The 17,851-nt window shown below is 44.7% G+C and overlaps 2 protein-coding genes across 2 annotated transcripts; one reads left to right on the forward strand and one right to left on the reverse strand.

The window, feature by feature from the left end:
• Positions 1-1,052: 1,052 nt before the first annotated feature.
• On the forward strand, positions 1,053-1,520 carry F5891DRAFT_921167 (uncharacterized protein; the record flags this gene model as incomplete). The annotated part of the gene is made up of 3 exons (XM_041373784.1): positions 1,053-1,088; positions 1,139-1,300; positions 1,353-1,520. Coding segments are annotated over 3 exons (366 nt in total), but the record flags the coding sequence as incomplete, so codon positions are not given.
• A 2,822-nt stretch (positions 1,521-4,342) lies between these two features.
• F5891DRAFT_981076 (uncharacterized protein) lies at positions 4,343-10,776 on the reverse strand (the record flags this gene model as incomplete). The annotated part of the gene is made up of 26 exons (XM_041377072.1): positions 4,343-4,614; positions 4,675-4,876; positions 4,927-5,055; positions 5,116-5,373; positions 5,434-5,452; positions 5,642-5,796; positions 5,851-5,946; positions 6,301-6,357; positions 6,415-6,669; positions 7,018-7,052; positions 7,462-7,567; positions 7,748-8,005; positions 8,134-8,331; positions 8,382-8,419; positions 8,520-8,562; positions 8,609-8,705; positions 8,756-8,857; positions 8,888-8,913; positions 8,980-9,069; positions 9,250-9,253; positions 9,355-9,440; positions 9,507-9,686; positions 9,752-10,023; positions 10,262-10,342; positions 10,400-10,447; positions 10,614-10,776. 26 exons carry the CDS (start codon positions 10,774-10,776, stop codon positions 4,343-4,345), a joined length of 3,270 nt encoding a protein of 1,089 aa, XP_041225127.1.
• Between the last annotated feature and the right edge of the window lie 7,075 nt (positions 10,777-17,851).

Consider the following 17,851-nt stretch of genomic DNA (forward strand, 5'->3'; position numbering starts at 1 on the left):
TTTTGTTCTATGGCTGGCAGATTACTCTCGAAGTCTCAGCGCACTGCACCAGGTGCTTCCAAAGCAGGATCCAAGGATATACCAACCCGCCTTGGACAATCACCCATGCGCACATCCAGTGGTCATCAACGCCGTCCCACAGAGAAAGAAAATTATCGAAGTAAGTCCCAATTGCTCTCAGAGATTTTAACTGAGCCAAATATACTAGTCTCTGAAGTTCAACATGTTGAACGACGCCATGAACAGAAAAAACAAAGGACCGACCAAAGGACTGTGAAGGCACTTCGCACAGTCTTCAAACATCATCCTGAAGTTTTCGACAATGAGCCTGCGGAACTCCTTAGTGACGCTGACGTTGATGAAGACACTATGGTACGTCTCTCTGTCCTCAGCCATAGATGATCACTGATTGATGAATCATAATTAGTTCACAGATCGAAATGTTCATAGCAAGCTTTCCTTTAGTACTGGGAAGATACCACCTACTCTCACACCAGTTTCGCGCAACGCAAGCTCTGCACGCAAGTCCTTAAGCAACAGCCTCATAAAGGGTTATAAAGGTGCATGTTCAGAATGTACATCTAGCTACTACTAACACTTGAATCCCAGGCTCATCGTCATCTTCGACTGCGGTGAGTAGTGGCGAAGTCTCCATGTCAGATGGCAGCCTTACTCATCCAGGACGCCACCCTACTTTCCACAATAGTGAGGATGAGTGGGCTGATGATCCTGATGCAGACAAGGATGACTTAGAGGACGGTGACAGTGATGGAGACTCAATTGGTGAACGTGAACCTGTCGTTTTGGGCATCAAGCGGCCCTCAGACACAAAATTTGAAGACCCTATCATGCCGAAGGTGAAGAAAAGTATGGACGGCTCAGCTCAGCGCTTGAAGGCCAGCGATTTTGATGATATCACGAAGGAGATTCTCACTACTGCGATCACAATTTTCCGGTGCCTGGTTGTCACTCGCGCACCATTTCCAGACTCGATCCTCATTGAGATGAAGCTAGCTAAGGAGGCCTGGCGTGAAGCATGCAGCACCAAAGGGATCAATGTTCGACTAACACCTGGGTTAATGAAAATGGTGAGCTGTCTAATCTTGTGATTGTGTTGGACTCATTCATCGTGATCTAGATCTTGAAGAGAACTTCTCATGTCCGCGGCGAGCTGAAGGCCAAGATGCAATCGCTGACAGGGTCATTTTTTGGCTTTCGTGCAAATGACAGTAGGGAAGTGATTAGGCGCAATCGTGATCGTGCAGAATCTCTCAAGGAGGGTTCGCTGTTTGCTTACAAGGTGTGTGATGGATCATCTACATTATTTGTTGTTTGAACTCATGCGATTCTAGGACTGGGAGTCCAAGCAGGGAATCTACAAGACGGACTTATTACAAATGGGTGTCAATCACATGTGGTTTGCGAACCGCAATGATGAGGGCATCATTTACCACCAGTACTTCAACCCTTTGCCTGTCAAAACAATGGCACTCTTGCTGGCGTCTGTGAGTACTAGGACCACTTTTCTGATGTTAGCAACACTGACGAATGACAGATTGAATGTTGCATTGATGAGTGGGGTACAGGTATCAAAGAAGATGTCAAGTTCTCAGCAGCAAATTATGCATCTGTCTACAACACCCATCTCGACTCCTTGCAGCACTTCGAGGAACACACGGCCCCCTACAAACTCCTCGAAAAAATCTGTGTCAATCTGCACGACGCAGCTAGGTGAGTCTTCATTCAATCAAGACTACTATAGAAGTTCTAATGGCAACTTGAAGGTTTCATGCAGGTGTAGACTTCCTCCTCGCGTTGTCAATTGGGTCCCGTGTGACTGAGGAAGCATTCAATGATGCTCTTCTGGAGTATGAGCAGGAGTTGCAGGACGAGGAGGAGGAACAGGACGAGAGGGATGGGATAGAGGCTCAGGGAGATATGTAATTTTATATTGAAATATATAACTACATTGTGCTACATACAGGTGCGCTATGACAGATATATTTCGTCACTCTCATGTTACATGGCATGTCATAGCGCTCTGTAGAGTCCTCGGGAGGTACATTGCTCTACAGATTGGGGGGATGACGACGGGGCTACAGAGGCTATGTTGCCTACAGAGCCCTATATTCTCATCTAGATTTTTCCTGATGTCAAGTGTGTTAGCTGCCAGGCTGCATCATTCAATGGATGTTCCATCACACATGTAACTTATTTCTACTAATTATTGCTATTTCTATTACTGTCTTCAGTCTATCACTGCTTGCAACATTATGTGAGACTCTTTGATCATTCTGGATAGTGATTTCAACTGTTTGTTGGACTCTGGCTTCATTTATATCACAGTACCACACACCTCTGAGGCTGTTCCAACTTCTCCCAGACTCTCACCACACAAACATATCAAGTCTGTTCTCAAGATCTTACAAGAAGGTCATATATAAACTCTTGACTTTATGCTATCAATCCTCAAAGTTTCAGAGATTGAATTCACCTTCAATGGTGATCACATACACAACTGCTCTATGCAGGAGAAGGGAAACTCTACAGGAAAGCTGGAACAATTGCTTGACTGCATGTTTACAGACTCACAAGGACATGCTCAGATGTTTGGGGAGTTGTTCTTTGATTAAATCATGCACAAACTATGTCCCAAATTTCTAATTTGGGTTTCAGTACCTTTTAAGGCAATTCAACATTCAAAGACCAAACATAAATTGAAAGTGCTTACAATAGCAGAGTCGCATTTGTAATCCAATTGTAATGATGGTTGCAATGGCAATTGCCATTGCAATGTATGGCAATCAATCTTAGTCATTGTAATGAGCTGTTTGGCTGGGAGCTGCAACAGATGGTTGCAATGTTAAATAGCAGGTTGTAGATTGTAATGTTTTATTTGTCATTTTGATATTCCAATACTAACAGACAAATTTGTATAATAATAATAATAATAGTACTAATAACTTGCTGTCATCCATATATCTCTACTCCTGCTCCTCCGTATCTCCAAGGAACTATACCTCCATCATCTGACTCCTTCTCCACCTTCTCCCTCCATCCTGGCTTGTTTGTGCCACATCACATGCCGTCTGTGCACTTGGCTCTTGGAGGTTGTGAATACTAGTAGACTGACCCAAATTGGTGTCTGAATCTTTGGTTGTGGTTGTGGTTGTTGTTCTTATGAGTGGGGTTGTTGATGGGACGGGAGAAGCACCTGGTTGATGAGAGGGGTGAGAACTGGGGGATCAGGACCGTCTAGAATAGAGCCAAAATATGTTAGTACACATGATAGTAATAGATACAATATATATATAATTATAAGCCGTCAGGCTTAAATGCTTAGAGTCACCTCCTAGAGGCGTGTCCTCACAGCCTGATGACCTCTGGTCCAAGTCACCTCCTAGAGGCATGTTGGCCAGGGAGAGAAGCACAAAATGAATAATAAAACTTACTTACTAGGTTACTGCGCTCAATCAGATGGACGGCCAGAGGTTTCAGGGTGAGAAAGGGTGGGTGAGAATGTGAGGGCAGGTGAGAATGCAAAGGTGACGGGTGAGAATGGGAGGTGGGTGAGAAAAGGGCAGGCAATTTAGTACTGACAGACTTGAAGAGCTCAAAGGAGGATCAACATGCTGCGAATGGCAGACAAGGACTTTGATCAGCATGGCTCGAGTAGAAGGAGGATTGATGGATTCATGAACTGCAAACTGCGGGCACCAACTTGGATCAGCATGGCTTGAGCTCAAAGGAGGATTGGTGATGTGGCGTCCAGTGAGTCGTGTGCGTGGGTGAGAAAGGGCGGGTGAGAATGTGAAGGCAGGTGAGAATGGGAGGATTTGAAAAGGGTGGGAAAAGTACCGACAGACTTGAAGGGTTATGGATGCATAGGATGTGATGGCGAGTGAGAATGCGAAGGCAGGTGAGAGAGTGGGTGTGGTCAGGACATATTCTAGATAGAAAGTGAGCAAAAAAACACGGTCAAAATGTGTAGATATGGTGGAAGGGGAAGTGGTACTCCACTACTCAGCCTTGGGGCAGGTGGCCATACCAGGCTTCATAGGGAGGGGAATTTAAGTAAAGCAAAAAGAAAGGACCACTCAATAAGCGGTAGCAAGAGTTTGTGCAAAAGGGTCCATTGGAATTGACTGTAACATGGTTGTTATTACTCAAGTCTGAAAGCGAACTGTCTGACAATATTTGTTGCAACTTCATTGTTATGTAAGCATCTGAATTTGAATTGCCTTGATTCTGAGTCGGACGCAGAGTCAATATTAGATCAAATACCATGTATTTAAACATTAAAATGTTTGATCAAGTGAGGATCGCTAATAGTAACTATCATCTACATTTTACAGGAACGACCATGATGAGCGCCCTCAGCTATTGGCCTCTTCCCCCTCTTTGCCTTCCCTTGACCCCTGCCTATATCTGAACCGATATCACAGGCTTCTAAGTCATCTACATTGCCAGCTACCACTTCGACATTAGTACAAGCAGCAGCTTGAGATACTGATCCTTGTTCTTCATGCTGGATGATGATTTGACTGTCAGGTGCTGCTGATGAGACTGCTGAGATTGCTGATGAGGCCAGTGGAGCCTCGTCTGCTTTGCTGTCTGACAACATGTCGAGTGCAAGCATCGCTCAATTGATTTCTTCTGAAAAGTCTTCATCACCGGCGAGATGAAAGGTAGACAATTTTGCAGTGCCAAAAATGTGGTTGTCGATACTGGTCACAATGTTCTTGATGTGTCTCATGTCCCACTTCATAACAAGCAGCTTCTTGTATTGAAAGAACAGGTCTCTGTAGTTAATGGTTGACAATTTCCCCACTCTTGAACCCAGAAACTCCGTGTCAGGTGAGAGTAGAAAGATTGCCTGTGTTAAAGCAAATCAGTAGACTTTTGATGCAAATATAAATAACATACCATAACTGCTGCCCAGGTGATAGACCCTGGCGTGACTTGTTGAAAGTTCCACTTCTGAGCATTAGTCTTCAATCCACCACAAGGTTCTTGATGAAGCAAGGTGACGCCATGTAGCAAGGCTCTCAGAATCTAGATAGACCATAATAAGTAGGGTACATGATAGAACTATGCGAGCGAATGATAGCACACCTTAGCAAAAAGTATCCAATTGCCGAAAACAGTCTTCAGGGTCGCGTCTTCTTGCAGACCTGGGAACAAGAGATGCAGAAATATTTTATAAGTCTGCATCTTGCCAGACACTCCAAGCATCTTTTGGATTTTGATGATGCTGGCTCTGTTGTGACTGGGATTGGCAAAGTATTTCGCTGGAAGGTCAAATATATCTCCCATGACACCACATAATTTTTTGATCTTGTTAGAACAAGCATCACTGATGCACTTATTGACCTACAACAGTTATAGGATATGTCAGATGATAACTAGAACAGAACAAAATGTGTGACATACGAGGTCCTTGAAGTATACACTTTGCATGGCTTGATGGACATGTTATGGGAAATGAGCATATAGTTCATCCAAGAAAGCGGATTCTTGGGTCAAAGTGGTCTTGTAATGGTCGTTGCTATTGAACAATGTAGGTGAATCTGGGCACTTCTTGGTGATAAGGTCATTGTCTAGAAACATCTCCACTGTCATGCTGTATTTATGAGCATACAGTGAGATGGTCTGCTCATGAGCAACAAGTTCGTCAGGTGCTTCTACATGCTGCTTCTGTTTGGGCTTCTCAGCAAGGAGGACCTTGTTGTTCTCTTTAAGGGCACAATTTTCTTCGTGCAAATGCTGAACTTGAAGTTGCAGGACTTTGAGTGCCTGAGGAGAACATATTGAGTATGACATAGAAAGATAAAGTTAGTTGCTAAGTACCTCCATGATTTCTCCCTTGGAAGCATTGGGCCCTGGAATCGTGACTTCATCAATGTCGCCCTCATCAAAGTTGTCATCTGAATTACTGTCCAACACCTGTACTGAGAGATGAGACATTTCTCAGACTGTTAGACGTTCAGTGGAAAGGCAGAGAAGGAGAAAATGGTGTGACACACCTTATATATAATTTCACACACTCCCTGGTACCTCAAGGCCACTAGATGTAACTCCAAATCTTATTACATCTTTGGAGTGATTCAGTGTAGGGCGAACTGCTGTGGGGAACATAAACAAGGGCATGACTGAAGGCCACATGTTGATAGATTATAATATTAGTGGGCATGATTGCCTCCCTCACAAGATAAAAACTTTAAATTGGTGAACCTTAGTACCTCACATGCATATCAGAACAGTTCATTATGAACCAGAGTTGATTGTCTGATCACAGACCCTTGTATAATTGAGAATTCCCCAGGATGATAGACTCTTTGTCGGTTCATGGAAGGTCTGGTCGATGACACAATCCATCAATTGAACACATGCAAAGATGAATGTGCTACTTACTGAACGCTGGTCGGACATGTCTGAACTTGAATGCTGATAATGTTCAGATAGGCCAGTTGGCCATGAAATTGAATCCCAATGATGTTCAGATAGGCCAGTTGGCCATGATCCAACTTGAATCCTGATGATGTTTGGATAGGCTAGTTGGCCACAACCCAACTTGAATCCTGATGATGTTCGGATAGGATAGTTGGTCATGAACTTGAATCCCAATGATGTTTGGATAGGCCAGTTGGCTATGATCCAACTTGAATGCTGATGATGTTTGGATAATAGGCCAGTTGGCCATGACCAAACTTAAATGTTGATGATGTTCAGATAATTGGCCAGTTGGCCATGACTGAACTTGAATGCTGATGATGTTCGGATAGGCCAGTTAGTGAACCCAAGGTTTCATGAGATACTCCTGCACTCGCTGTGAGAAAAGCTGTGTGGATGTGATTTGTGTCAAAACCTACCTTAACTGGGTCCAGCCAGTGGACAAACATAAGAGAAAACACCCTTGAATAAACCGTTCAACTGCTATGGGGAATCTGTGTGGAGGTTCAGTGCATGAACATTACTCAGCTTGAGAACAGTCAGAGTAGCAGTCTGAATACTGACCTTTGTGTACTTAAATAAATGCAGGACAGACTGTACTGAATCATTGACAGGAAGACCAGTGTTGAAAGTGCAGGTATAATATGGTTACAGTGGTAGTTAGAATGGAGGAGGTGCAGGTCTATGGAAATCCTGCTCCCAGTCGACCATTAGTAAGACTGAGATATCATGAGTGAAGATAATAGCAAGCCCACATACCAGTTATAAGGGGAGGAGGACATGATGTGAAATCAAACACATATAAGATGCCCTGCCTCATGGTGTAGCACCTTTATGTGAAGAAACATGTCGGTATCAACAGTGTCGATGACAAGGTAGTCGTGGCTACCATCTGGCACTAGGAAAGCTCCGTGGATGATCGACCTTATTGAAAAAACTCAGCCTGTGCACGGAGTCTCGCTCGAACACGAAAGATGTTGAGATGCTTGTCCTTTCGGATGTGCACACCAGTGGGAGCATCAAATGAGTGAATAAGAGTGAGAGAAAAGACTGTATCCTCCACTGTGCATTCAAAAACGAAGAGCAGGTGACCAAATATGATGTTGTCGGTCATCTGGATGAATACACAATCAAAGCATGGAGCCTCAAAGAATTTGGGGTTGCATCAAAGGTAGTCGGTGTGTTGGCGACAATCTACCAATGACTCATAGTTGACTTTCAAGAACCAGCACTCAGTAATCTATCCCTCCATATCAATATAGTAGAACACAGCCAAACTGAACAATGATCATACCTTATTGCTTGCTTTGAGTTGGACCCACTTTCCACCTGATAGAGGGACTTGAATCACTAATAAAAAGTTAGTCAAAAAGTCATTGAGCTTGATATGAAAGTTAGTAAATGCGCCATCATCCTTGTGAGTGTTCTCAGCAGATTCAAAGGTCTGTGGAGCTTGTCTGGACCCAAGCTTTACATGAGGGGAGTCGTTCAAAACAACCAAATCATCCACCACAAAATTGTCTTCGTCCAGTGCATCTTCGATGTCTTGTAACTGATACTCATCGAAGTCGGATATGTTGTGGCAAATATTCTCAGCTACGACTTGTCAATGATTGATGCGAAGAATCTGTAAATATTGTAGCATGAAATTATTGAATAATTGATAGAATTAAGTCTTACCTGTGGTGCGACATCCCTGAAGTTGGTGTGCATCAAATATGAGTCTTTCAGTGACCCATGCATCTTCTCATTCGGCTTTGTGTTGTAGTTGTGGGTTGCTCCTTTGGCTTCAATATCATCGAAGATATGCACACTCATGTGCAATTTTGGAAAGTTCCAGTTCTTGTCACTGTTGTCGGCCATTTTTGTTATATATTGCTATTATTCTATTAATGAACAATTTTTGAGGATCAATCAAGAAAATGTACCTGTAGATACATTGAGAACACTTTCACAGCGTGTTGGCCTGCATGGATAGTGTCAGTTGTGTGAACCTCGAGCGCTGAATACATATCGACTTCAATAAAGAGGGTGGATGCAATGAAGTAAGTGGTAGCTGAGTGGACACTCATCCTCAGTGATGATGGTATGTGCAGCATATATCACCATCTAAACGCAAGTTACTAATAAGGATATACAAATATAAGAAACATACCTGGGAAATATCTTCATACACGCTACTATCACTGAATGAAATGCTCATAACTTGCGCTAAATGCTTCAGATTTCGCCACCATGGAAATGCCTTGTAACTAGCATCAAAATGAAAACATAGACATTTCAATTAGAGATGACCACTTACTTGTTGTCTATCTTAGCTACACTTGCTCTCCCCAAACCAGTGATTATTTTTTGCAGTTCGGCCCACAGATGATCGCAGTACAGGCCCCTGTTAAAATGGAGCCTATTCCACGAGAGTGCATTATGTACACACATGAACATGACAGTCCAAAAGGCATTCTAATAAAATGGTTGTGTTAAATTAGTAGAAAACATCGATATATCAGATAGTGGAAGTTATCTCACTGAGACATCACAAAGTCCATATTGTTTGAGCATGTTCTCTCTCTCTTCAGTGGTCTCCTTGTCCCGTGCAACCTTCAAGATGTTCTGTGACTGATTGGAAATTCGACAAGGATACATCTTCAAAGTATTTAAAAGCTTGTTGTGGGGAACGAGACAAACTGGGCATGGCCACAACAATTTGATCCTTTGAGTTAGCGACATAACACATCTAATATTGAATACAAGTAACTTATTAGTAACATGTACATGTTTTGAATCAAATACACTCACTGTTCTTCATAATTGGCTGATAAAATTAATATCAGAGGAAAGAACCAGTGTTGAAGGTCGTTGAGACATTAAAACCATTGTCCCATGCTAGATCTCAATGCTAACAGAGAGAGAATCTTCAAGAATGCTTCATGCCAAACTGCATTCTTGAAATTGACCCAGCTTGGTTTACCAGCATGGTCTTTCTCTTCCTTCACGTAGAAAAAGTATTCAAAATAGAATCAGTGTCAACCACTAAATGAAAATGCATTCCATACAATTGGAAGCCATCCGACGACATAGCCACCACCTATACCCTGACTATTGCAAATTTTGGTAGGCAGATTTGCGAGACGAGCAACAACAGGGTAACCTCTTGCGGTGCCGAATGAGGACAACTTAGTCTTATCAGCATAGAGAATGAAAGCTAGCAGCTTGGCACCATCTGGTAGCTGAGACTATGAAACAAAATAATAGATCAAATAATGAAGGCAACTAAAATCACTACAGCAGTGTTACATACTTGAATATTCCAAAAAGCTTCAGCAGTGTATGATTCATCTACAAAATTTATGAATTCCTTGCCATTGAACTTTGAGCATTGTTGCACATCAAATACCATGTGCAGAAAGAGCCAAGGATCATGAAGGAGGTCGATAGCCCACTCCCAGAGATTCTGATAATGCAAATCAAACTCTTGTATCATACCATCATATGGTGCCGAGATCACGTCTTTAGTAAACAACTTAAGGATCATCAGAAGCTGAACATTAAAAAGAAAGATGGAAACAACCCCTGTAATGCGATAGGAAGCAGTGTCCCACCTGTCGCGAAAGTCCTTGTGTGTCTGAAATGTGAACTTCTCTTGGCGGGAAGTGCACCGGTTGCAAAGTTTGATGAGACGATCAGTCTGCTCGTTATTCAAGCAAGCCTCCAGCACAAGCTCAGCGAATGTTAGGCAGGGCAGAGGATGCAAGTGGTGTTGAATGGCATTTGAAATCATAAAATGCATGGACTTTGGGTGGGATCTTACTGCTTGGATGGTATTCGCACATGATGTTGTCAACCTCGAAAGTGGGTTCCACATGCTCAGGGACATCTGCGTCAGGAAAATCTGTTAAGGGTAGTTTGTGAATGTAAATATGTTACAATATGACGATCACAAACATACCAATGTGCCCCGTGTCATTGTCTATCTCATTCCAGGCTTCACACTCTCCTATTGCAACATAACAACAGTAAAACATAAAGGATCCAATGAGACTTACATCTCTTTCCTGCAGCATTAACAACGTGTTCATCCCTCGCACATCTCAGATTTGAGGAACCTGGACGTGTCAGCCAATTTAAATAGTTAACAGACCAAGATAAAAATGAGTGTGTACCTGCTGCTGCACCTGAATTTTGCCTTTGAATGGATTCCACCATGATTTGATTCTGGTGCTGTTTCTCGGCCTTCTTCTCATAGGCCTTGTGATGGGTGGTCCAACCGCATGGCTTGAGGTCCTGCTGGCATAGATCGCAGAATTTCGTCCTTTCAGGACCCATGTCACCAACAGATATGTAATGTATATGAATTTCAACAGAAACAAGAGGGAAGCACTTAAGAATGGCGGTAAGGGGGGATTGAAGCCATATCAATCATGTTGTAAGCGCATTGTAATAGATTGAGACCCCGCCATCAAGCTTACATGAGGGTTGTAAACATCATTGTAACATGATGTCAATGGTTCCTGATTACAATCGATTTAGGAAATTTGCGACACAATCCAGTGCATCAAGAGAAGCATTGTGAAATCATATTAATAATAAGAGAATTATATCATTTATTTTGCATTTGTCAAAAAGCACTTGTTTTCTCATTGGCCAGGCATCATGTTACTGTTAAGAATGTGCTCAAGGGTCAAATATGAAGGACTTGGCTTCAGTTCATGTGCTGCACCCCTTACCCAAGTACATGCCCCTAACTTCTGAAGGCTGTTGAATGATGTCTGAAGGTTGTTGGATGATGCCCGGAGTCTGATGTCCGATGTGCAGGAATTCCGGCAGACATTAGGGAATGGGTGATAAGACTAATCTGGATGATGTCCAAATTAGAAAGGAAACAGCGGAGGACTACCAAAGGTAGAGGTGGAGGTGAGAAGTCTATAGGAGTCAATCCTAAGACTAATGGAGGACAATGAGAGGAGAAACTCAAGTTGGACAGAGGAGGGAATGAGCAGAGTCTAAGATAATATTTGAACTAAAGAACTACATAGAATCTACAGGGTTTATATATTACTGAGGACTTAATGGAGAATCAGTCAGCACAGTACGAGGCTATGGTGTTAAGGTCATACTCTCGTAGGATCGGATCCGAAGGACTTCGGCCTCAGCTCGTACGCTGTGCCCCTTTCCCAAGTACTGTCCCTTATTTCAAAGTACTAACGATAACGCGTCCGAAGGTCCGGACGGGTCTCGTAGTATATCCGGATGTCTTCCGGATATCGGAAATGTATATAAGACTAATCCGGACGTATCCGAACTAGAAACTAACAGAGTAAGACTACCCGAAGGTAGAGCTGAGGATATAGACTATCGGAATCTATCCGAAGTCTCGGAGGGTGACAAGAGTAAGAAGGACTCAAGTCCGGAGGACAGAAAGAGGACAAACTAAGATGATATTTGAACTGAGGTACTACAGGACATATACACGAGTTTATATACTATGAGGATAACGGAAGTATCAGTAAGCAAAGGTCCGAGGCTATGTACGAAGCATGTGCAAAGGTTATCAAACGCGAGTCAGAAATGAGACATAGGTTAACGGATCAGTAATCATACCGGTAATAAGTATAACCGAAACACCGGGAAGAGGAAATACCGAATAGGCTGTGTTTAACGTTATATGAACAGGAAATGAATTAGAAAGCTTATCGTAAATCAGATTGGAAGCGGATCTATACATCGGACTGGATCGGATCTCAGGGTCCAAAGTCCGGAAGAGAAGCGTGAATATATGGGATATGACAGTATCCCCCCCTTAGGGCCGATCCCTAGAGGCACAAGAACCATCGGTCCGGACCGGACGAGATTATCGCGAGATGATGGAGAAGTTAATGGGAGAAGCGTCTGAGTTCGGAACCGGACAGGTATACTCAAGGACGGACGTCCCAGGATGATTCTTCCTTTCCCACTTTTTACTCTCTATAACGCTCTATCGAAAATGTCTGGCAACACCTCCGGATCTCAGAAGACTGCTAAGCAGAAACTGCTGGAACTTCAACAGCAACTAGTGGACGCTGAAGCTGCGGCTCGGAAGGAGGAGGAAGATGAGGTGATGGAAAAGGCGTCCGGAAGTGATGCAGGCGGATCCGGAGAGGCGGATGGGTCTATGGAGATGTAGGAATTTCTGGTCCGTTTCTGTTTCTTCTCTAAATGTACTTGTATTTCGTATGCACACCATGTACTTCAAAGTTGAATAGGACCGGGTTTGTTCGGATATGCAGCGTGGAAGTCCGAAACTAGTTCGGATGCGTTTCCGAGCTCCGTTGCAAGTAACCATGAAGTCTCTTCGTCCGTTCCTTCATATCCGGACCATCGGACGAGGTATAGGAGTTGACATTGTCTTCTCCGACGGTCTAATTTTGAGTCCAAAACTTCGGATATCTCATATTCGGGTTCTCCGTCGACTTCGACCAGAGGTGGAGGCGATTGGATACGATTAAGAATGGTATTGAGTGTGGCTGGTTCTAATTGCGAGACATGGAAAACTGGGTGTATGGAGTGCATGGAATCTGGAAGTCGGATGGTGAAAGAATGTGTGCCCGGACAAGCTATGATTTCGAACGGACCTAAGTTCTTTTCCGAGAGTTTCTTGGATGGACGGGTGGATCGGAAGTATTTTGCTTTGGCGAAGACCGGATCTCCGATTTTCATATCCGGAGCGGTGTAGAGACTCGTGCATCTCATAGTGTGATATGGCGCTTTACACTAGGGAGTATACAGCACCAACTCGCAGCATCACTCTGTGTACCATCCACAGTGATTCCTATATGACGCGCAGCTTTCCCGCGCAACGCGCGCCATGCGCGCACCATTCCCGCGCTTCACGATGTATACGCGCGCACGCGTTCCCGCGCTTGCGCGCCCTATAGCGCCAGCCATCCAGATGCATCCATCCACTGTCCACCAAGCTCCCTAGTACGTATATTTCCATTTCCTTTATTAGCATAGTTCCACCTTTATTTTTATCATAGTTTCTCACTCATATATATTTTTACATACCTACTCGGTAGCGCTTCGGCTCCGCATGAGCGCGCTTAGGCGCGCTATATAAGCGCCAGCAGTACATACTATTATTTACCTTACTTTTCACCCAACTTTACCTAGTACTTACTACTTAGAAAGTCGCAGTAGAAATCTATTCATTAGCACAACACATCTCACATCCTTTATCTTGCTTATATCTTCACATAAGTTTAGTCTCTCTTATTTCCGCTTACACGCGCGCGCTTTCCCGCGCTTCGCGCTAATACGCGCGCGCGTTCCCGCGCCTTCGTACCTTGCGCGCACCTGCGCTTTCTCGCGCTTCGCTGAAGCGCGTACCTCTAGATCTCCGCTGCACCTGCTTCCCCTTTAGGGTCGAATGCACTTGTCCTTTCAAGTATAGCAGACTAGGCAACGCACGACCTACAACTTTTTAGATACAGTCAGGAGCATTTCTTTGTTCCTCTCAGTATTGTTGTTTCTACAGCGGGTTTCCGTTTGGCGTCCGCAGGTCCTTGATATCTTTCTTGTGCGTGGGCCATTTCTTCTCGGAGGAACTGATGGAGTTCGTCAAGGTCTATTGCATAGTCTCGTGTGCGGGCGGATGAGAGGTCACGTTCCGGATGAACGGATAGGTTCGGATGATATCCCTTATTGGCAAAGAAGGGAGATACTCCGGTAGTAGCACTCGGAGTGTTGTTATAAGCGAATTCTGCCAAGGGAAGTAGTTCCGACCAGTTATCCTGCTGATAGTTGCAGTATATCCGGAGGTATTGTTCAAGGGTTTGGTTCGCTCATTCGGTTTGTCCGTCTCCTTCCGGATGATATCCGGACGTGAAGTGGAGGACCATATCTAATGCTTTTCCTAAGGACCGGAAGAAATGCGATACGAATTCTGTTCCTCGGTCCAAAGTGACATGGGATGGAACTCCGTGCTTGGAAAACACATGGAGGACGAATAGATGAGCGAGATCCGGAGAGGTAATGGTGTCGTGGGTAGGGATGAATATAGCTTGTTTGGATAGACGGTCGATTACGACGAGGATGGCTGTAAAGCCGGATGAGTCTGGAAGATGCTCGATGAAATCCATGGATATAGAATTCCAAGGCTTTTCCGGTATGGGAAGCTGCTTAAGCAATCCGTAGGGTTTGTGTCTCGGAACCTTAGCTCGGCCGCAGGAAGTGCAGGACTTGACATAGTCCTTGACATAGGTGCGGATTCCTGGCCAAGTGTACTCGCGTCGGATGAGGTCTAACATCCGATTCTGTCTGAAGTGTCCGGACAACAGATGATCATGAGTATTCTGGAGGACGCGAAGACGGAGGTTATTAGATTCCGGAACATATATACGGTTGTCGCAGCGGAGGAAACCACTATCATCTACCGTCCATCTCGGACCCGAAGGTTCCGGAAGATGTTCGGATGTGATAGGGTCGGTGGGAAGTGCGGTCAGGATGTCTTTCCAGAGCTGGTCGATATCAATCAGAACAGCTGCCCTAAGAACCGGAGTTACTAGAGTTGAAGCTCGAAGGGACGAAGCTAACTGTTCCGAAGTGAATAACAGACGGAAATTATGAGGATTGACTCGAGCGTAGTCCTTATCCCCCTCTTTGGGGTAGACGTCCCAGCGTCTAGTAAGGGAATCCGGTTTAGCTCTGAGCTTTCCGGGACTGAAACGGATGACGAGGTTAAACTGATGGAGGAATTCCGACCAGCGGGCCTGACGGCGAGAGAGGAGTTTTGTGGTAGAGAAATACTCAAGGTTCTTATGGTCCGTGACAACGTCTATCGGTGTAGAGACTCGTGTGTCTCATGGTGTGATATGGCAGGTTTCACTAGGAAGTATACAGCACAAACTCGCAGCATCACTCTGTGTACCATCCACAGTGATTCCTATATGACGCGCAGCTTTCCCGCGCAACGCGCGCCATGCGCGCACCATTCCCGCGCTTCACGATGTATACGCGCGCGCGCGTTCCCGCGCTTGCGCGCCCTATAGCGCCAGCCATCCAGATGCATCCATCCACTGTCCACCAAGCTCCCTAGTGCGTATATTTCCATTTCCTTTATTAGCATAGTTCCACCTTTATTTTTATCATAGTTTCTCACTCATATATATTTTTACATACCTACTCGGTAGCGCTTCGGCTCCGCATGAGCGCGCTTAGGCGCGCTATATAAGCGCCAGCAGTACATACTATTACTTACTTACCTTTCACACCTTACTTTTCACCCAACTTTACCTAGTACTTACTACTTAGAAAGTCGCAGTAGAAATCTATTCATTAGCACAACACATCTCACATCCTTTATCTTGCTTATATCACTACTTAAGCTTAGTTTCTCATTTCCGCATACGCGCGCGCACTTTCCCGCACTTCGCGCTAATACGCGCGCGCGTTCCTGCGCCTTTGTACCTTGCGCGCTCCTGCGCTTTCTCGCACTTCGCTGAAGCGCACACTTCTAGATCCTTGCTGCACTCACTTCCCCTATAGGGTCGAACGCACTTGCTTCTCAAGTAACGCAGACTAGGCAGCGCGCGACCTTACAACTTTTACAGATACAGTCAGGAGCTTCTTTTGTTCCTCATTGTATTGTTGTTTCTACATCGGCTCGGCAGAGCCTTCAAGGTAATGTCGCCACGTCCAAAAAGCTTCATGGATGGCTAGAAGTTCCTTATCGTGAGTGTTGTAGTTGAGTTCCGGAGCAGTAAGCGTCCGAGAATAAAATGCTACCGGACGAAGCTCTGAGTCCGGACATACTATGGAAAGTATTCCGGCTATAGCGTAGTCAGAGGCGTCGGTTTCTACGACTATCGGAACATTCGGAATCCAGTGCGTAAGCACCGGAGCGGACGTGAAAGCTTTCTTGAGTGTTTCAAAGGACTTCCGACAATCATCGGAAAAATCCCAAGTAACCCCCTTGCGGGTAAGACGGGTGAGCGGAACTACTATGTCCGAGTAATTGAAAATGAATCGACGATAGAAATTTGCGAATCCAAGGAAGGATTGAATATCCTTAACTTTCCAAGGTTCCGGCCAATCAATGATGGACTGGATCTTCTCGGACAACATGGTCAAGCCGTCCGGAGATAGGATGTAACCAAGGTATTCAACGGATGTGGTATGGAATGCACATTTTTCGGGTTTAGCATAGAGTCGATGTTTTCGGAGACGGAGAAGGACTTCTCGGACATGTTCCTTATGGGATACAAGGTCTTGGGAATAGATGAGGATGTTGTCCAGATATACGATAATGCATACATCCAGCATATCAGCAAACACGCTATTGACAAAGCGTTGGAATGCAGCCGGAGCGTTAGTGAGACCTTCCGGCATCACCAACCATTCATACGAGCCATAACACGTTCGGAACGCGGTCTTCCATTCGTCTCCGTCTGCTATCCGGACGAGATGGTAAGCGGATCGGAGGTCAATTTTGGTATAGACTTTAGCGCAGTTCGGAGAGTCTAGGAGGTCGGTAATGAGAGGTAACGGATATCGGTCTTTCTTGGTAATCTGGTTAAGTCCACGGAAATCTACACAGAGGTGAAGGGAGCCATCCTTTTTCTTGACAAACAGGACAGGAGCTCCGTGAGAAGAGGATGAGGAACAGAGGAGTCCGGAGGAAATGTTTTCATCAAGAAACTTCTGGAGGGCTGCAAGCTCAACTGCAGATAGAGAATAAATGGTTCCAAGGGGCGGACTAGTTCCTTCCTCTAACTCGATTTTGAGATCATAGGGACGATGAGGAGGAAGTTGGCTAGCTTTGCCCTTATCGAACACATCCGAGAATTCGTGGTATTCCAGAGGAATTCCGGACAGGTCCGGAGGATCGAACGAAAGGGAAGCGGACCGGAGGTCTACACCGGTCGGACGAAGGTAGATGCTGAACTGTTCCGATCCTTCCAATTTGCAGGCCCGGCAAAAGGCTACCGCATTGATCAAAGAAATGTTGGGGATGGTTTTATCAGTGGAGGTTCCGGATGTAGTCGGAGGAGGTAAATCTTCCATCGGAGGATGAGGATCCGGAGACGGAAGCGACGTCGGAGGTGTCGAAGGCATTCCATGAGAAGTCGTTTGGAAATTGATGCTGCCCGAAACCCAGTCAATCAACGGATTGTGTAGGGTGAGCCAGCTATATCCAAGAACGATAAAACAAGAAGAATCCAACGGAGTAACATAAAATGTATCAGAGGTAACTACACTGGACGGAAAACGGATAGGCAAATCTATAGCTTCGGAAATCATATTATTACAAGTACCATCAAACAAACGGAGAGAAAGCGGAGATATCGGATATGTAGGAATTTTATTTTTTCGGACGAAATCAGAGTCTATAAAACAGTGAGAGGAACCACAATCAATTAGTGAA

Source organism: Suillus fuscotomentosus (genome assembly GCF_016647785.1).
Source record: "Suillus fuscotomentosus strain FC203 chromosome Unknown F5891scaffold_32, whole genome shotgun sequence".
In the NCBI taxonomy this organism is placed as follows: Eukaryota; Fungi; Basidiomycota; class Agaricomycetes; order Boletales; family Suillaceae; genus Suillus; species Suillus fuscotomentosus.